At 40.3% G+C, this 21,194-nt stretch overlaps 1 protein-coding gene across 4 annotated transcripts in view; it reads left to right on the plus strand.

Annotated features, from left to right (window-relative positions):
* Positions 1-21,194, plus strand: part of APP (amyloid beta precursor protein) — a 311,674-nt gene that overhangs the window by 270,711 nt on the left and 19,769 nt on the right. For all 4 annotated transcript variants that reach the window (XM_089659528.1, XM_089659529.1, XM_089659531.1 and 1 more), the window contains 4 exons: positions 6,518-6,676; positions 8,060-8,188; positions 11,334-11,433; positions 20,254-20,472. In XM_089659528.1, the coding sequence (XP_089515654.1) occupies positions 6,518-6,676; positions 8,060-8,188; positions 11,334-11,433; positions 20,254-20,472 (607 nt within the window). The remainder of the gene's footprint in view (positions 1-6,517; positions 6,677-8,059; positions 8,189-11,333; positions 11,434-20,253; positions 20,473-21,194) is intronic.

The following is a 21,194-nucleotide window of genomic DNA, read 5'->3' on the forward strand; positions in this document are numbered from 1 at the left end:
CTACGAAGGGAACTTTCCTCATTTTGTGAGATGTTCTCTTACATCCTGTTGTGTTTCTGGGACAGGAAATGAAGGGAAATTTCCACAGCAGTCTGATAGGGCAGTAAAACCCAATGCCTTTTATCCCCTGGACAGGGGATCAGAGGAACAGAAAGTAATAGGATCTCTTTTCTGTGCTGAGTACAGAGCCAGCAAGAGTGAAGAAAGGATAGAATCTCAGTGTGGTTTTATTCCTGTAAAGTGTTTACCTTCAAAATTAAAATTTAATTCTGTGTCTTAGATGTTAAAACTGTAAATTTCTATATAAAAATTACATTTTTGGGGGATTTCAGCAAAATGGTTGATCTTGCCAGTTCCCCATCTTCTTGGATGAAAACTGACCATTCTAAGCACAGAAGGCGATTTATTCTAGCATGGTCTGTTTGCGTGCCTTCTACTTCCATTCATAGGTACAGGCATGCTGTGCAAAAGCTCAGGGTGCCTGTGTCCTCTATAGTCAGTTGCCAAACACCCACCCATCCCTCCTCTCTTGATTGACAGTGATGTCGAGCCCCAGCCTTGCTGTCAAACTCCAGCATCTCTGAGTCATTACAGCTGCATCAGTCACAGGTAATTACCCCACCGGCTGTTCTGTGATGGGCTGCAGAAGTAACAGTGATCACGTCTAGAATCAAAGAGAGGGAAATCACTTTTTTTTTTATGTTTTCCAACAGTATATTTGTGAATAACTTTGACTGGACTCTGTATGTATGTTTAGTTTGGTGGCTTCACAGCTAAGTGGTTGTAAACCCCTACATATACTTAGTGAAGTGACTGACCTCAGGAGATACACAGAGATTAAACAAATACTCCTTTGTAATGTGTACCTGTTTATTTGCAGTTTTCTCTTCTCTACACCTGTTCAAAGTGCTGAATTTATAAAGCGTGCCTGAGAGTTCAGAAAAAAAGGGGCAGATAACTTAAATTACACATTACAGAGCTCAGTGAGGAGAGTTCTGAGAGCTGATTGGAGGCAAGAGACACCCCCTTCACACACCACACAGGAACAGAGCTGATTCTGTCAATCTGCTGGAGCTCCCTCCCCTGTCACCATTTTTTTCTTGGTGTCAGGAAAATTTGTCAGAAGTGATTTATACTGATAGCAGAGGAATAAAGCAGCAGACAGAAATAATGCTTAGTGCTCTTGAGACAAGTACGCACTATAGATGTTTATGCTTTGTTTATATTTCATGTCTGAGGTTTACAGCCACTTTAAAGTGGAACTAAACCTTCCTTTCCTTTATAGACAAGGAAGCTGCCATCTTAGCCTCTGTATGATCTGCAGTTAACATGGTGTTGCATATGTGATCAGTTATGGCACTAGCCATTTGCTGGCTTGACAGTTCAGTTGAGAGCATAAACCTGCGGTGACCATTATCATTCACGGAATGCCTTGAATGTAACTGATTTGAAAATTCGTTAAATTGATGGTTTTGGTGCCACCCTAAAGCAGATCTAAATTCTGGATACTTACCTCTGCTTCAACAGTCCCACGTCAGTGCAGGCATGTTCTACCCTGGCATCGTCCGGGTGATGTGGTTGTCTTCATTGGCCAGCATTGGACAATATCACTCCTGCGCATGCGTAGGACTGCAGTCACACAGGCACTATGCCGACATGTAATCTGAGCTGCACTTGCTCAGGTCAGTGCACATTCCAAAGCCGACTGCGAGCACGTAGGTAGGTTTCTTTTATTGCATGTCTCATCCGCATAAGAAGCCTGCCTGCTCTCAGTTTTTGAAAGCAGGACTTTAGTTCCACTTTATGTCTGGAATCTGGTTTAGTGTAGAAATGCTTCCTGGGGTAATCCCTTAAAGTGTTACTAAACCCACAAAAGTAAAATCAGTCTGTAAATGCAGTAAAGCATGCTTGTTATACTCGCTGTGCAACTTAAGGGGTTAATCCTCTGCATTTTGTAAAAAGGATGTTTGATCTGGTCTTCTCTGATCCTCCACTTCTTCCACGTTCCCCATTTCATCTGCTGATAGAATACAGCCTTGAGGACACTCTGCACATGCTCAGTTTGGTGTGTATTGCTGGACAGGTTTTCTATTTTTCTTGGGAGAGTGCATGTGATCAGCACAGGGCAAATCAACACTGTCCAGACAGAGGGTCAGGGGTTATGCAATCTCATAGGAAAGTCAGAGGAATATGAAAACTCCTGCAAGCTTTAACAACTGCTCAGCTGACCACTGATAGAAGTTACAAGACTACTATATACTGCTGATGAGAAAAGGTATTTAGCAGTTTATATTTACTAAAATAATTGCACTTCCATGTTGTGTGGGAGACCAGATATAGTGAATGCAGGGTCCTGGGTTTAGTCACACTTTAACCTGATCCTACCTACCAGTCATGCACAGTGCAGCTCACATACGGATAACGGGATCATTTTTTTTAATATGAATGACATCCAAATCACCTCAAGAACAGAGAACACTGTAGATACAAAATTACACAGGGAAAAAAAAAATTAGAAACACCTAGGGTAAAATAAGGAGAACCACTAAATATGACACAGGAGTGCGTATGAACACAGTTTTATTTAGTGGTGACAAGGTCTCACTTAGCGAAGCTGCTTCCATCAACCTCGTTAATGACGCACAGAGATATCAGACTCTCCGCAGTGTCAGCCAACCCCAACCCCCCCCCCGCTGCTAAATGGGACAGATACATATTAGGCTGATTGATTGCAGTTTTTTGGATCACTTTAAAAGCATCTTCATTAAGGCCGTAACCAGGCCACCCCTTCAAATGCATTACTTGTAGCCCTGTTTCCATAGTTACTGACAAGGTGTCCATGCAGGGTTAATAGGCAGTTGTACTCTTCTGCTAAGCTTTATCTGTTTTAATGGGCAGCAATCATTTGTAGACAAGAGGAATGATAAACTGCACACAAATGCCTGCTGAAGTTATTTTAATTTCCCAATTATTTTGTAACCCAAGAGTGCAATGGTGATTGTCTTGTTGGGTTGCACTAATAATTTGTAAGTTTAAGTACCGGTAACTTCAGGGTTTTTTTTTTTTACCTTTTAAAATAAACTTGCCAGCTTGTTGTAACGAGATTTAAGATCTACATCTCTGCAATATATTCTGAGGACAATCTCATGTTTCATCTTCATTGATTAAATCTGCAGTGAAGAAATGACACATACAGGCTTTCAGATAGCAAGTCAATGGGACTCTACGGAAGCACATAAATGCAGAATAAATGTACAGGACAAGCTAACAAAGTGATCAGATTTGATTTTTTTAAAAATAGTTCTTTGCTTTGCATTTTATGCCCAGACCAGTAATCTATGGTGTTCTAACACACCTAAGACACAACAAGGAAAGAATGTAATTCAAGAGATGGATGCCAAACGCCGAGTTCCAGTTACATTCCACTTGATTGAACACAATACATCCCACAAAGACTTCTACTTGTTTTTATAAGTTGTATTGTTTTCAATAAAGGTGACTAACCAAAGCTTGGAGTGCAGAAGCCATCTCTTGAACCACATGTATACAGGGAGAAGGTAACCCTTGAAAATCCAACACCCAAGGTGGAGAAGCTTAAGACTTGAGAGCCTTGAGTGGGGTATATGGTTTTTTCATAGACATGATGTATAATGTTTGTATGGGCATTGGTCAAGACACAAAGGAGGGTAATGTAGAATGTTGAATATAAAGTAGTATAATGATGATGTAGACTATACAGTTATTACCACCAGGTCATTGCAGAATTTCCCAATTAAAAGCGTAGAGAGGAGTAATGTATTCTAGAGGTAACAGATGTATCAGCCAAAACTTATTTTATAACATCCACTGTAAAGGAAATCAAGAAGCTTTTGTCTGTTTTAAAGCTGAACATCGGGAATGAAGCAAAAACTGTGCTTACAGGTGGGCCTTCCCCCCTCACTTCAAGGGTTTCTTGTTTGTTCAGTGGTGCAGAGATGAGGTGTATTATCCTCCCTATCCCTTAGCCCAGCAGACTGTAGCACTGTTTTCTTCGATTTAAACCTCTGGGCTGTGGGTGGTCCCTCTGTGTCATCACATACAAGGCAGGGCTACTAACCTTGCATTGTATGTGAGGAGGCAAGCCTATGACCACGTCTCAAAGTGCCGTAGAGAGGACTGTGCATGAGACCGGTCACATGGATGAAGGAAGCCTGCCAGAGTCAGGAATAGGGTAAGTATTACAGTTTATCACTACGCCTCTAGACGAAATTACATTTTACCTTTACAGTACAGGGAGAGGGACGCACCAAGGGAAGATTCCGGCTAACTCCTGGAGTGCAGCTTTAATAGGTATAATATATTTTATTGTTTATAATAGAGCTAAGAAGATGGAGTTGTGAAAAGGAGCTGAAAGCAGTACAAAATCAGAAAATTATTATGGGGCTGATTTGCAAAAAATATTAAAGCAAGATTAGAAGAATAGAAAAGTTCAAAGCAACAGGAAAAATGTATTTGTTTTTAAAAGACAATACTTGCTATAGATGACATTTGAGCCATTTTTACCAGTCTTTGTGGTTCTGCTCAACAGAAATGTATTTTAGAATTTTAGAAGATAACCTATTCGTTACTCTGTTTCCAAAATCAAGTAATTTTGCAACCTTTCATTTTTTTGTCTTTTTTTTTTTTTTTTATTACTTTCAGAACTGTAATCGGATCAGCAAGGGTCCAATTAACTGAAATTCATTTTAGTTTCTTGTTAGCAACCTAAAGATATAGAACTGTCTGGATACAGAATTATAGAACTCTTCCCTCATTGGACCAAACAACTTTTGACTTGCAGGGAGCATGGTCATCTGAATGAGTGCTAGGGTGCTTTTTATTCATTTACAGCAGGTAAAATAAGTATTGAAAACATCACCATTTTTCTCTGTAAATATATTTCTAAAGGTGCTATTGACATGAAATTTTCACAACGTGTGCAATTCATAAATACAAGGAAACCAAAACAAATATGTTCAGAAATTAAGTAATGTATAATAAAATGGAATGACACAGGGACAAATTATTGAACACAAGAAAGGGAGGTGCAATCCTGCCCTTTGCCAGTGCAAATTATTATCAGCTGGTTCAGTCTCAATTAATGGCCTATAAAAAGGTGTCTCATAACCAAGGTTTCACACAGGAAACATCTCATGATGGGTAAAAGCAAAGAGAATTTCGAAACTTTTGAATGTCACAGTGAGCACTGTTGGGGCCAAAATCTGAAAGTGGAAAGAAAATCATTTCACCATAAACCGGCTACGACCAAGTGCTCTTTGCAAGATTTCTGACAGTGAGTGAAAATTATCAGAAGAGTTGTCCAAGAGCCAAGGGCCAATTGTGGAGAGCTTCAGGAAGACCTGGAAATTGCAGGTACAATTGTTTCAAAGAAAACCATAAGTAATGCACTCAACCACCATGGCCTGTATGCATGTTCACCACGCAAGACTCCATTGGTGAAGAAAAGGCATGTTGAAGCTCTTTTAAAGTTTGCTGCACAACAATTAGACCAGCCTGTGAAATACTGGGAGAATATAGTCTGGTCAGATGAGACCAAAATTGAACTGTTCGAATGCCATAATACACACGTTTGGAGGTCAGATGGCACTGCAAATCACCCTAAAAACACCATGCCGAAAGTGAAATTGGGAATATCATGGTGTGGGGCTGTTTTTCAGCATACAAACTTCATATCATTGAAGGAAGGATGAATGGAAAAATGTACCAAGATATTCTTTACAAAAAGACCAGGATGAAGATGAAATGAGGGTGGACATTTCAGCAAAACAATGATCCCAAACATAAAGCCAAGGAAACTCTCAATTGGTTTCAGAGAAAGAAAGTAAAGTTGCTAGAAAATTTATGGAAAGAACTAAAGATCAGAGTTCATAGAAGAGGCCCACTGAACCTTCAAGATCTTAAGACGTTTGTGTGGAAGAATGGGCTGAAATCACACCTGAGCAATGCATGTGACTAGTTTCTTCATACAGAAGGCATCTTGAAGCTGTCATTACCAACAAAGGATTTTGTACAAAGTATTTAATAAATTTCTGTTAGCGTGTTCAATACTTTTTCCCTGGGTCATTCCATTTTATTAATTTCTGAACTTATTTGTTCTGGTTTCTTTGTATGTATGGGTTGTTACCAACTTGGTGAAAACTTCATGTGAATAGTACATTTATAAATATATTTACAGAGAAAAATGGTGATGTGTTCAATACTTATCTTACCTGTTGTACCAATGCGAAAAAACGGACCTTCCATGCTGTCCTCTTACCTGTAGTGCACTTTCTTTTGTACATGATTATAAACACTTACCAGAAGGCTTGTGCTGTTCATTTGTAGGCTGCTAGCACATAAAGTAAGTAATCTACACTTTCTGTAAATATTCTTAAAGTAATATTATGATCTAACAATTGATGAATATTTGTAGACTATACTTTAGGAGCCTTAGTGTATTGCTCCTTTAAATGTCATTTTATTTGTTTTTGTATTGTAGCGCTTCCAGGAAAAGGTGGAATCTCTTGAACAGGAGGCAGCAAATGAAAGACAGAAGCTTGTTGAGACACACATGGTTCGCGTTGAGGCCATCCTGAATGATCGTCGAAGAATCGCTTTGGAGAATTACATCACTTCACTGCAAGCTGATCCACCTAGAGTATGTGCCATTCCTGTTATGCTTACAATGATCAGCCACAACTTAATTACCACCCACCTAATATTCGGGAGGCCCCACATATGCCATCAAAACAGCCCTTTTTGCTGCTAAAACAGCCCTGACTTAAAGGCATGGACGCAACTAGACCTCTGAAGGTATGATGTGGTATTTGGCACCAATCCATCAGTAGCAGATCCTTTAATTCTTGTAAGTTGCGATGGATTTGGATTTGTTTTTCCCTACATCCCACTGATGCTCAATTGGATTGAGATCTGAAAAGTTTGGAGGCCATGTCAACACCTCAGACTTGTTTTGTTCTTCAAACCATTCTTGAACACTATTTGCAGTGTGGCAGGGTGCATTACCCTGTTTAAAGTAGCCACTGCCATCAGGAAATACCGTTTCCATGAAGGGGTGTACTTGGTCAGCCACAATTATTCCCATACTGCATTGGTAGTTTTTTTTTTTTAAATTTTTTTTTCTCTCCTGTGCCCAGAGTTGAACTTTAAAGATAGGGGACTGTTGAAAGCGCTGAGTCCCCTGTATGTGGGTGTCAGTCATGTAAACCTGTGGATATATTACTTTTTCACGCCTGGCTGTGTCAGCTGAGCACCAGTTAGGCTCATCTGTCACTGATAAAATTCCATAGAATTTAGGAGCAGTCGGTAAACTCTATAATGTTAATCAATGTATTAAAAAAGAAAAGCCAATTAAACTGGGTCAGAGATTAGCATAATTAAAAATTTTAATGATGTTTGTTTGATTCTGCAGAATATACCTTGCACATTTGCAGATAAGGAAGTGAGGGATCTAGCAGACTTCTACTCTTCATTACTAAAAGAATTCTAGCGGCTGAATATTCCTGAAAAATAGAGGGGAATTATTTTGTTTAGGTTGGATGAAGTAACCTGGAATTAATGATTAGAGGATACTTTGACCTGCCACCCATAAATTATAAAATGCACCGTTATATTGACCACTGATGATGAAAGATAGAGAAAGGTGCTGTTGCCCAAACTGGTCAGTCAGATTGGGTTTCTTGCATATCTCAGATAAAATGACAGATGATTAGTTGCAAAACATTGCTTTTAGTTCCAATGACACTGTTGTGTAAGATTGGTCAACGTTTCCCACCTACCTCACTGTTCAATGCGAAGACTCAAAGGTAGGGAGGACACGGGTTAAAGTACAACTAGAAGAGATCATAGAGAAGGTGGTCTAAGGATGTGACCTGTCATCTGAAGGTGCCTGCTGTTTGGTTAGACCTGCTTTAGGGGCTAAGTGCCCCCAGATCTTCTTTAAGGATGCTCCTATGAGTGGTTGTCTATCCCCTTTAAATGTCGGACTCTATTTTGATTGGTTCCCAATTTGTTCGCTTTGCAGCCCCGCCATGTATTCAACATGTTGAAGAAATATGTCCGCGCTGAGCAGAAAGACAGGCAACACACCCTGAAACACTTTGAGCATGTCCGCATGGTGGATCCAAAGAAAGCTGCTCAGATCCGATCCCAGGTATAATAATCACTATTTTGATGAACTCTCTAAATCTTTTTTTTTTTTTTCTTTACAACTTAAGTAGAATTACTTGTCTCTTAGGGGAAATAGAATGTTGTTTTAAGGAAAACCCTACAGTCTTGTACTTCTTCGTCATCTGTAGTTCATGAAGAAGTGCTGATGTGGAAGATGAATCGTATAATTATATTCATCCCTGTCTGGTCACTGGAAGAGTTAATACAGGAGCTGCACATAGTAGATCATTGTGCCTCTAATGTGCTATTGATCTATAGCTGACAGATTTATGCATTGGGAAACAGATGACTTACCACTGGCATGACTGAAAAAAATGGCTTATGCTGGTATATTTTGGTCCAGAGTCAATTTGTAGATTTAATACAAGTGCTGCATGACTGCTGATCCAGTCTTTGCTGTTAATCTGAGCATCTTGTGGTCTATTAGTATTCAGACTCTGCTGCAGACCAATTTCTGTTAATCCATTAAGTGTAATAGCAGATGAAGAATTTTCCAAAGAGACTGAGTGTCTGTTATCCAGGAAGAGTGTACAGCGAAAGAACTGCTGTAAAATTGCCGCTGTGGGCGTTTTCGTGTCATTCGGATCTGTTGGCCAGCTGTGCTGCTGGATTTTCTAGCCAAGATGATAATACAGTACCTAATGTTGCAGGAATTGTCATTTCTGAAGCTAGACACCCATTGCTGAGGAATAGACCCCTGCTAGGTGTATACACTTACTGTAATGGCTTTCTGGCTCCTGCAGTGGGTAGTGTATATGAACATTACGAGTGTCTTATTTCAGTTTATTTATTTTACTCATTTACATCTTTCCACAGAAATTTGCTAAGAACATTGAGTCCATTCACATCAGTCCCCTACCCCAGAAGATGCCTCCAATCTGATGGCACACACTTTTTTTAGTTTTTTTTTTTTTTTTTTTTTTTTTTTTTTTTTTTTTTTTTAGTTTTGATTAGAGTAGGGAAAGAATAAAAGCCCTGTTGGTCTCTGTCCCATTGGGGAGATTTTCCATCACTTATTGTCTCAAGACACAACAGCAAGTAAGAGGCAGTTACTCCATAGTAAGGAACTGTTGGGTGTCACTGCACCAAGTGTCCCCCTTGGAAGCTTTCATCTCCAGTTCTGTACACACACACACACTTTTTGTCCCAGTAACAATGGTCATCAGTACAGAAAGATAGGGTGAATCTCCCCAGTGGTGACACAGACAGCAATAAAAAAATGACATAGGGTCTAACTCTTACACAATATGCCCGCAACTAAAAGAATATGGCTTTAGATACACTGGCTATGCGCTGTTCCTTTCAAACTGGTTGAAATGTGCGTAGTGGGTGGCCCTGTCAGCCCCCTACCATCGAACGTCCTTCAACTAAACAATTGCATCCAATCATATGCAACCTCTGTTTGGGTATTTTGACAGCTGCTGGCTGTCAAGAGTACAATAGCCAAAGCAGGAGATGCTTTCAACTGTGTTGTATAGCATGGATGCAGGAATCTGTTAGATTTCTGTTATTCGTTCAGCAAAGACTTAACATGTAGCCAGACTTAATAGAGTTGCAGAAGAATGTTTTAAGTCCTTTTGGATTTCCCAAGTCTGCCCCTTCCACTGATACTGTAAGGAAACCACAAGGTCTGCCCCTTTTACAGACGCTGTAACTGATCTCCAAAATATGTCCCTTCTACAAACACTATAAGAGAACTCCCTAGTCTGCTCCTGCCACAGACATTGTAAGGGATCTTCCAAGCCTGTCCCTTCCATAGACACTGTAGGGGATCCACCAAGCCTGCCCCTTCTGTGACACTGTAACAGGTCAACCTAGCCTGTCCCTTTTACGTACACTGTAAAACATTCACCAGGTCTGCCTCTTCCACAAGCACTGTAAGGGATCCATAAAGCCTACTCCTTTCACAGACACTGTATGGGATCTCCCAACTCTGCCCCATCCACTATTACGGTAGGGGATCTCCCACGTCTGCTCTCTCTACAAACTCTGTAAAGAATATTCCAGTCCTGACCCTTTCACAGAAACTGTAAGGGATGCACCAGGTCTTCCCCTTTCAACGATGCTGTGATTTCCAAAATATGTCCCTTCCACTGACACTGTAAGGGATCTCCCAAGCCTGCCCCTTTCACAGACATTGTAGGAGATCCACCAAGTCTGCCCTTCTCAACACCGTAAGGGATCTCCCAAGTCTGCTGCTTTTACAGACACTGTACGGGATCCCGTCAATATACCCCTTCCACAAGACACTGTAAGGGAACTCCCAAATCTTCCCCTTTTACAGACCCTGTAAGATATCCATTAAGTCTGCCTCTTCCACAGGCACTGTAAGGCAGCCCATGGATGATTAATTTTTTTTTTTGTTGTTCAACCAGCGGAGCGAATGAAAAAAATTACTTGAATCCCCATCCACACACTTCAGGTGGATGGGGGGGATCCTCCCACTGTGGCTTTATATTATTTCAGCAGGGAGACTTGCCCACCATCAGAATACAATGATCAGTGCTGGTGCTGATCGAGCAGCAAACATCCAACAGGATGGATGTGCAGAATGTCGATATGTGGATCGACTTTTGTACAAACACCCTGCTTATACATGGATCAAAACTTGTCTGGTCCCTGCAGAACTGTCCCAATTTCAATCCATGTATGGCCAGCTTAGGAGATCTCTCAAGTCTTCTTCTGCAGACACTGTAAAGGATCCTGTCAATCTGCCCCTTCCACACACTGTAAGGGATCCACCAGGCCTGTTCCTTCTGACACTGTAAGGGCAACAGGAGTTAGAATGTGGTAGACTACTTGCCATTCTGCCCACCCAAAATAAAATAGTCTTGGGCAGAGGACTTCATGCGTCTTGTGTCTGTGTACTATTTTGTACATAAATCTTTCTTTCTCTGAGTAGATTGTGTTAGTGTTAATAATTGTAGCTTTCTGCTGGGTGCAGTCTATCTCACAAGGATTTTCTTTATTGATGGCCTGTGTTGTGCAGTATCAGCATAATGGTTCAGAGAGAAGCGATGCCATCTCTGAAATTTAGGATTGCTGTCAGCAGAGTTTTACTATTTACAATGCTCGTAGGAAGCTGCCTTTGTTTTCAATGAGTATTAAACATGTCATATTTCTTGTAGGTGATGACACATCTCCGTGTGATTAATGAGCGGATGAATCAGAGCTTCTCTCTCCTCTACAAAGTCCCCGCTGTGGCTGAGGAGATCCAAGATGAAGTTGGTAAGTGAGCTGCTTGCTGGGCATTAAAGTGCCCAAAGGAAAAAGTGCTTGTGCTACCCATGGTAATCAGTTAGAATTTCCCTTTCCTGTTTTAGAGGAAGGTAAAATAAAGTGAAGGAAAAAAAAATCTGAATAGCTTCCAGGAGTTTATAAAAAAAAATTATTTCGGACACTTTCTTGTTTAATATTGAAACCTTGTTCTTTATGCATCAAGGCAGAGCTGGATCATCCTCCACAAGACAGCCTAGGCAGGAGCCCAAGGGCCAGTGGATGTGCAGGGAGCCCATGTAGTAAACCTGGGCAGAGCTGTGCACCTGCCTGTCACTTCACAGTGGAGAACATACTTGTAGGCAGTTCTTGTCTGTTATACCTGTGTCAGTATAATATGCAGAAGGGGTTTATCTTCTCTTTCTGTGTCATTTTCAATCAGTGTTAGTTAAAAGGATGAGGGGGGGGGGTCCAAAGCTGTTACATTGCCTATAACCCCCCCCCCCCTATTTTGACATCAGAGAGACTGGTGAGGAGGGGAGGGAGGGGGAAAGGGTTGGAAAGAAGTATAAAAAGGGGTCATGGGGGCCTTTTTAACAGCACTTTGCTCTGTGTGGACAAGGTGACAATAGTGGCATGTTTGTTTCTGTGGAAAAGATTGTCCCAACGTTAAAGAATTTTTCTTACACTTTACCATCCTTCTCCTCAGCCAAATCCTTAACTCTTAAAGTGGAACTTTAGTCAGAAAATTAAGTCCTACTAGATCACTTCAGGCTGGCCCCTTTTGCAGGTGTATGTAAAACATTACATATAAGTGCTTATACTGTTTAAAATCCAGAAATATGTGTTCTCACCCTGCTCTGCACATGCTCAGTTGTCTGTTTCTAGGCACTGTACCAAATTTGTAGATACTGGAGGAAATTTTCAGCACACACTTATTTTGATAGCTTGATTATTAATGTGGAATGTGTGTTCCCTGCTAAAGAACATTATTTTCATCAAGTTGTTATGGGTAAAGTTCCACTTTACCCATAGCTAACTATATAACTAACACTAACTGTGACCTCAAAAAAGAACTTCACCACCTTGTTTTTTTTCCATTCCATCTTACCTTTTGTACAGGTTTGTCCATGGAAAATATACTCACTCATTCTGTGACATAATTGTGAACTACTGTATGTTGCACATCAAGTTCGGTGCCGCCATCTTCCAGTTGTCTTCAGGGTTCTTGCAGCTGCCGGCCTACTCCCTGATGACATTCTGCCAGGTCCTCCACCAACTCCATATGCCTCAGCTAATGCCTCCTGGGATTTCTGACGTAGATATCACTGTAGGCTTCAGGAGCAGGCTGACATCTTTCTCGTCTAGGCGAGAACGAAGGCAGGGGACAGGGTGGACCATGAATACAAAAAAAGACACCTAGAAGCACATATACCTATAGCAGCTCTCATATCCCTATAGCAGCTCTCATATCCCTCTGCTAAGACCAAACGCCAACCATGCCAAACTGTTATTTCTGGGTAGATTTTAAGTTTGCCCATTCCCTCCCACTTTCCCCCATGTTCCCAGTGGCCCTTCATTAAGTTTATCCATCTGATTGGCCAAGAGGAATGTTTGTGAGACTGGAGAGGGCAACAAGGTTCAAGAAGGGGATAGTAGCGCTGCACTACAGGGTGCTATGAAAAAATGCAGACATGTTGTATTTTATTGTAGTGCACATGTCGAATTGCGTGGCAAGGTACAGCAAAGCAGCACATTGCACTTCTCTACATTGCTGGGAATGAAGTGTACATTTTCTACACCTCAAATAAAAAAATAAATTATGTACACTTCAAGTAAAGTTCTTACAAAAAAAAAGGGGGGGAGCCATGTGATGCGCTGAATCGTGTACCACACTGCCACCTATAACAGCCAGCAGTGGAGACCTACTGGAGCAGTGAGTCGCTCTGGCAGGTCTTGGTTGATATGTGAATTTAGCCTTAAAGTATAAAGGCAAAGCTTTTTTTTTTTTAATTTGAAACAGAGTGGAGATGGATTAAAAAACCTGTTACGTTGTTATTTCTGTCTGTGCTCCCATTAGGGAGATTCACCCTCTCTTTTTGTCCTGTTTACTATTATCACCGAAAGTGAAAGTAAAAGCCCAAAAGTTTTGTTCATAGTTCTAGTTTAACCACTTCAATAGTCCGGATACTTTTACCCCCTTCCTGTCCAGGCCAATTTTCAGCTTGCTGTCCTATCACACTTTGAATGAAAATTGCGCTGTCATGCAACACTGTACCCATATGAATTTTTTTGGTGGTATTTATTTACCACTGGGATTTTTATTTTTTTTGCTGTATAAATGAAAAACTCCAAAAATTTTGAAAAAAAAAGTGTTTCTTATAAAATTTTGCAAATCTTTCTTCATAAATCTTGGCCAAAATGTATTTGGTTATCTTTTTAGTGTAAAAAAAAAAAAAAAACCCAAATTAGTTTGTAACCAAAAATTATAATTTTTCAAAAAAAAGTTTTATTTTTTTATATTATTTGTGTTTTTGTTTTTTAACATACTGTCACCCTAGCAGTACAGTGTCACCATAGTGACACTGTACTACTTGTGGGGGGTGATGAAGATTTTTTTTTTTGTACACGGATTGCTTTTACACCCATAAAGGTTGTAAAAGCAATAATTTCTCCTTCTCTCTGGCTGCATTCTTGTAGCCATTGAGAAATACTGTGAGCTGTGATTGGTCACAACTTGTCACATGGTACAAGGCTGTTGTGAATAGCCTTGTACCATGTTATCTCTGTGATCATTCACAGATTTCACAAGTAGTAAGCAATGATGTCAGAAGTGAACACTGATTGGCCAATCAGTGATCACATGATCGGGACCTCACACAGAGGTCCCTACAGCGAGCGGTGCTCCGCTGTATCAGCCGGACACAGCGGGCACCAGATCGCGGTGCCGCGCGCTCCCAGCCAGAAAAAGTGGGCGCCGTTTATGAACAGCAACCCGCTCCTGCACTGCTCCCATCCGGCCGTTTATGTACATGGGCCGGATGGGAAGTGGTTAACCTTCTCCTCCTCCACTTCAGAACTCTCACCTTAACTCCCCTTAACCCCAACAATTAGCCCTAATCTGATCAAATTTAAAAATATCCACAAGACTTCTACTCTGGAAGCAGTAGTTGATGCAAACATGCTTCATTTCATGCCATGTGAAACTGCAGTTTTCAAAAACGTATTTTTATGTATGGGATATAATGAGACAACCTTGCAGCTGCCTGCCTCTTCTTCATTTACATATAACCTATAAATCAGACAAGGACAGTGAGATGAAGTAATTGATGGCTAATAGGCCCTTCATGCCAACATTCAAGAGATGCCTGAGCTTGCCAACATTATTATTATTATACAGTATTTATATAGCACCAAAAAGTTTGCTCAGCGCTGAAAAGTATAGTGGGAGACAGTACATGAGACAGTACAGTAACAATACATGAGGGGTTCGAGGGCCCTGCTCCTTGGAGCTTACAATCTAGGAGACATGTAGCAGAATGAATTTGACCTGTCCCTTGTGTTGCGTATAAATATATGGATACGGCTGTGGCCATTACTTCATTCTCTATAACATAAATCAAATAACTGGGAAGTTCCCCTATGGGAGAAGGATGCCTGTATTATGGCCAGTCGAAGAGGACACAGTTTACTATTGAGAAATCTTGCTCCCAGCAAATATAGGACACTGTCATGTGATTTAGCAAAATGTTGCTCCCACAAAACTGAAACATTTTGATGGAATTGCCATTTAAGAGTCACTGAGCCTAAAACTCACGTTGCCTTACATAACATAAGTCAAGATTTTGTTTATTACTGGTACCGGAACCTTACAGTGTCGGGGCAAAGCAGCGATGAGCCTGCTTCTGATCATTATCGTTTGTAGAAAATTGTGTAGAAAATAGTCTAGAAATAATCCAATCTCCTGGAAATCAATTCTCAATCAGTATGCTGACCAAGTGTTGACCTTTTTATAGACATGTTTAGATAGCTATATATTTAATATTATAATTAAATATACACTCAGTGGCCACTTTATTAGGTACACCTGTTCAATGGCTTGGTAACATAAATTCCTAATCAGCCAATCACATGGCAGCATCTTAATGCATTTAGGCATGTAGACGTGGTGAAGATGACTTGCTGAAATTCAAACCGAGCATCAGAATGGGGAAGAGAAGGAATGTAAGTGACTTTGATAGTGGCATGGTTGTTGATGTCAGACAAGCTGGTCTAAGTACTTCAAGAACTGCTGATCTAATGAGATTTTCACGCACAACCATCGCTAGGGTTTACAGAGAATGATCCAAAAAAGAGAAAATACCTAGTGAGTGGCAGTTGTGTGAATGAAAATGCCTTGCTGATGTCAGAGGAGAATGGGCAGACTGGTTGCTGCGACATTCAGTTGGTAGGGTCAGAATTTGGGGTAAACAACATGAAAGCATCATGCCTGGTATCAACAGTTCAGGCTGGTGGTTGTGTAATGGTGTGGGGGATATTTTCTTGGCACTAGCAATGTATACCTAATAAAGTGCCAGGTGAGTGTATATAGATAATGTAGAACAGCTTGTTGCTAGGAATAGAAGATTGCATGATGTACAGCTGGTTGTTTTCAAATCTGTAGATGGCTAATGGGCCCCTGGGTTATAGCCATTCAGATATAATGGAACTTTGTGCAGCCATTCGGACGTAATGGAACTCTGTGCAACCATTCAGATGTAATGGAACTCTGTGTAGCCATTCAGATGTAATGCAACTCTGTGTAGCCATTCAGATGTAATGCAACTCTGTGTAGCCATTCAGATGTAATGGAATGCGTCGTAGTCATTGCAATATAACAGAACTCTGTGTAGCTGTTCAGATATAATGGAACCCTGTATCAGTTCCAATTTAATGGAACTCTGTACAGCTATTAAGATATAATTAAACTCTTTGAACCCTTAAGATATAATTGATATCTGTGCAGCAGTTCAGACAAAATAGAACTCTTTGCAGCCAGTTACAGATAAGGGAACATTTTGCAGCCATTCAGATATAATGAAACACAGTGCAGCCAATACAAATATTAGATCTTTGTGCAGCATTTCGGATATAATGAAACTCTGCAGCAGTTCAGATATAACAGGGATCTGTGCAGCAGTTTAGATATAATGGGACTTTCTGTATGCATTCAGATATAATGGAGCTTAGTGAGTCCTGTAATACTAGAAATGGGTTCTCCTGACATACCTTTTAGTTATTTTAAAGTAACTCTGCTGCGTGACCAAAAAAGCTGCTATGGTTATTAAATGTAGGCAATTGAAAGTGCCTGCACTACACACAGCAACTTTCAATCCTCCTATTCTGCCTAAATATTTTTATCCACTAGTGTTCTGACACTTCATGGTAATGTTGAAGCTTTACCATTACCCTCCCCTCCATACATTCCTACTGGCCCATCACTATAATGGCTAATGTATATGAAGGAAATCAAGAGGAGGCGAGTACTCTTCATCCCTAACAAAAAGTGCTAAAGCTTTTCATGAACAGAGGGGGGGATAGGTATGTGGTGGGTGTCTGACTTTATACCTGTTAGGAGTTTTTTGTATTTTTTTTATTTTTTTATTCTTAACTGGCAATATCCATAAGAAGGCACCCACTGCCTCTTTAAAAATGCCAGCCCCCTTTCCTCAGCACATCACCTCTTTGACAGAGATCAAGCAACTGGAAATCCCCTTAAAGCATTTTTTTCAAATAAATACATAACACAGTTTGACATGTTTAATTTAAAGACTGGCTTCCCCCCATCATATTGTGCTTTCTGTTCCATTATGCATATGGTGTGATATTTTTTTTTTAATTGTTTTTGTATCTCATGCTATATCATTCCAGTGCCCAGAGCAACGTTCCACATTAATTGTCCCTTTCTCAATCACCAGCTCATTTTTTCCCTTCCGGCTTCCACACACAAAGCTGATGTACATATTATTCCAGAACTAAGCAGAATGTCAGTGCTGTTTTGTGACTGTATTGCCCTCCTCACACTTCCCGTGTCATTTATTTGTGTACATTCATATGTGATTATGGCTCTTGCTGTCTGCTGTCTCATCTTCCTTCATTCCAGAGGTTCTTGGCTCATTAGGAGCTCTCTCTCTACACGTTCTCTGTGGGATCCCGCTGATAGAAAATTTACTTAGCAGAGCAGATCTGCACTCGCAGCCTCCTTGGGTTAGTCATTAACGTACAGCAGTTCTGTGAAATTAGCCATTTTATTTTTATAGTCATACCCCAGATAATGTCAAGTTGTTTTAAGGAATTCATTTCTTCAGCTAAAGTGGAATATAGTATAAAAGGAGGGCTGTCACTGTGAATCAGAACTATAAATGCAGGTTGTTGTGTATGTTCCCTTAAAAAAAAGCTCTTTCACAAGGTTGACTCTTTTCAGAGATGTATTTTAGAGGAAACATTTCTTAGGAGAAATGTGGAAGGTGCCATTGTGGATGCCCTGCTGAAAATGTAAATTCCTCTGGATATTATCTGAGTCATTGTCCTGGAAAGAGCATGCAGCTCATCAAATCATATCTCCTGGTCTGTGTATGTGTTCCTAGGTCTGTAACGTAGTAATGAAGAAATCGAATACATATGACAGCCAAGCCAAGAAACTAATAGAGAGTTCTGCAGTAGAAGCCCCCATATTTTGGTCATAACAGGATTCCTTTAAAGTCACCCTGTCACAACTAAACTACCCACACCCCATACAAGCAGATTATACTGTATATTTATCTTTATGGCAGCCTGTGTCTTCATACTTCACCCATTTGCTGTTCCCTGACTGCTGATGGTACCCAACACATTTCAGGTGTATTGAGTACCTGCTTCCAAGCCACATCCTGTGTTTCATCCCAACGGCTTGTACGTCCTGTAGTGACATATGACCCAGGGTGGGTTTCGTTTAGTTTGTACCCTGAGGTGGAAAAAAGTCACCTTAATGTTTTGGGTCTTTCCTGATCACTATAAAGTATCCATTTGGGCAAATTTAGTAGCTCCTAAAATGTGTCCTGCTCTGATTTTTTACGTTCGGTACAGTGATGCTATGGCTATACAGTATAAACCTTCCCACTCTCATCATGTCTCCAGTTTTTTGCAAGAAAAAAAAATGTCTGAGAGAAGCTAAACCTTTTCTGGCTATCGAGGTTCTTTTTCTTCTAGCAAGTTTCTTCAGTTGCTGCAAAGCAAGAAGAGACTCATTTTGCAGCATTCAGGATTGGCTGAGCCTCAGCATTACAACAAAAAACATAACAGGACCCCACTCAGAGGAAGGAGGAGGGTCAGCTTATGTCCTTGGGCAGTGGGCTGCTGAAGGTCCTGTGTATTCAATGTGTAAACAGCAGAGTGCTCTACAAGTGTAGTACCATGGTGGACCCTACTGGTGGAACACTGTCCCTGAAGACTCTTTAGGGGAGTGTATGAGCCTGTAACATTTGGGGGGGTTGCAGTGTCCTCCCTTTCGGCCCTGAAACAGACATCTCATCATTCAAGGGGGGGGGGGCAGGCCATGGTCTGTGAATGGACAATGTCCATTCACAGGATGGAGGCTAGAGGCTTTTTTTTTTTACTTACAACCTTTAGAATCACTTTATGGGCAAGGTTCTCCATTTTCATGTCAAAGCGCATTTCACCAGGTCAGTTAGTGCTTCTTTGGCTTTTCAGCATCAGGCATCTATTTTTCAGATTTGCAAGGCTTCCACCAGGTCTTCTGTTCACATGTTTAATTTTTACCAGATGGATGTTCAGGATATTAAGGTTTTTAAAGCAGTTCTGTCAGATCTGTTGAGCCCCCACTATTACCCTGTTGACTGCTTATGGACACACCAGTGTTCCTGAATACTTCATCCTGTATCCCTTAATGTACGATTAGGAAAATGAGGTTTTTGACTTGGGGTAGAATCAATTTCTTGGAGAGTATTAAAGGAAACAGGTCCCACCCTTCTGTTCTTATGGTCCCCTACTATTTTTTTGCTGCTAAAGTAATGATGGCAGCGGGAGGGGGCTACACTAGGCTATCGTTTACAGTTTTTCTCCTACTAAAGGAAACTTCATAACCCAGTGTACTTGAATACTTCATCCTATCTCCATAATGTACTTCAGGAAAGGGATTTTACAATAATTAAAAATCCAAGTATTATCTGTTTTAAAACAGAAACATGATAATCTTACCATCCATGGGTTTTGTTATACAATTTGTTTTCAGAAACCATCAATGCAGACATTTTCTTTAGAAGATTCTGAATATGACCTGGAAGTAGCAGGGCTGTTTGTTTCTTTGGAATAGCAAGCAGAAAAGAGAAGGGAGGGAACCCAGATTAAAGAGGTTTATGTTTACATTAATAAAAGTTGTAGATTATGATTACAAAGTATTCAGAGGTCCTAATGGCGCTATGTAAGAGTGTTCCTACTTTTCTTCGGCCTGATAAACAGATGTGTGGATAGAATGTAGTAAAGTTGCTGTCATCATACAACACATGGCCAGCAAACCAGATCCTCTCTCCGCTCTAGAAAGATTTATCATTTCAGCTTCCTTAATGCTGCAGCAACAACAAGTTAGGAAGAGGCTCTTTATACCATACTATGCCATAACCTAGTTATCGTTTGTATATGGTTCGCCCCCTTTGCATGGGTTTGCAATGTAGCTTATACATTTCATCTCTTTAGGCTGTTGTATATTTAATACTGTTCTGACTGGTATAAGAACAAGTACACAATTTAAAGGTTCTTTAGAATGCACTAAAATAAGTTGCTTCATGTAACTTCCAGATGAACTATTCCAAAAGGAGCAGAACTATTCTGATGATGTGTTGTCCAACATGGTCAGTGAGCCCAAGATCAGCTATGGCAATGACGCCCTCATGCCCTCTCTCACTGAGACCAAGACCACAATGGAGCTTCTTCCAGTGGACGGCGAGTTCAATGTTGATCTGCAGCCATGGCATCCATTTGGTGTAGACTCTGTGCCTGCAAATACTGAGAATGAAGGTAATATATGGCTACAAGGGGTGGTTTTAGGCTTTTGTTGTAGATGTGCATGTTTGTCAGAGATCGCTGCACGTTATGAAATTCCTACTATTGTCATGCTGAAAATGTCCTGCATGGTTTAACTATAGAAACATTCTACTGAAAATAACATTTAGGTGCCACTTTTCACCTTAGATTGATTTTGCAGACTTAGTTCATGATCTTTTTTTCAAGGAGGTTCTCCGGGAAAAAAAAAATCATGGGGCTGTTATTTGCAGCACCCAACACATTAATTGAAACAGGATAGCCAAGAGCCCTGGGAAGTCTGAGCCTTTGTCTGAAAGCAACCATGGCTAGCCAGGCTGATTGTTATAGGACACACTGTTTTAGCAATTCAGTTCTGTAAATATCTATGTTGGCAACTTATGGGCACTTTCCTCTTTGAACAATAGATATATATATATATATATATGTATATATGTGTGTGCGTGTATGTATATATGTGTGTGTGTATATGTATGTATATACATATATACATATATATATATATATATATATATATATATATATATATATATATATATATAGTGCTTGAGCCATAACATGGACATACAAAGGTTTTTTACTGACAAATTTAATTGAACGCTATATGTTAAGATATGTAAAAATGGTTAAACAAAAAAACAGCAAGTGTACATGGTTCATGATGATCTTTCTGAGCATCCATGTCCATTTGTGCCACA

This window comes from Staurois parvus, unplaced genomic scaffold (genome assembly GCF_062004578.1).
Source record: "Staurois parvus isolate SC_StPar_1 unplaced genomic scaffold, SC_StPar_1.0 ptg001162l, whole genome shotgun sequence".
NCBI lineage: Eukaryota > Metazoa > Chordata > Amphibia > Anura > Ranidae > Staurois > Staurois parvus.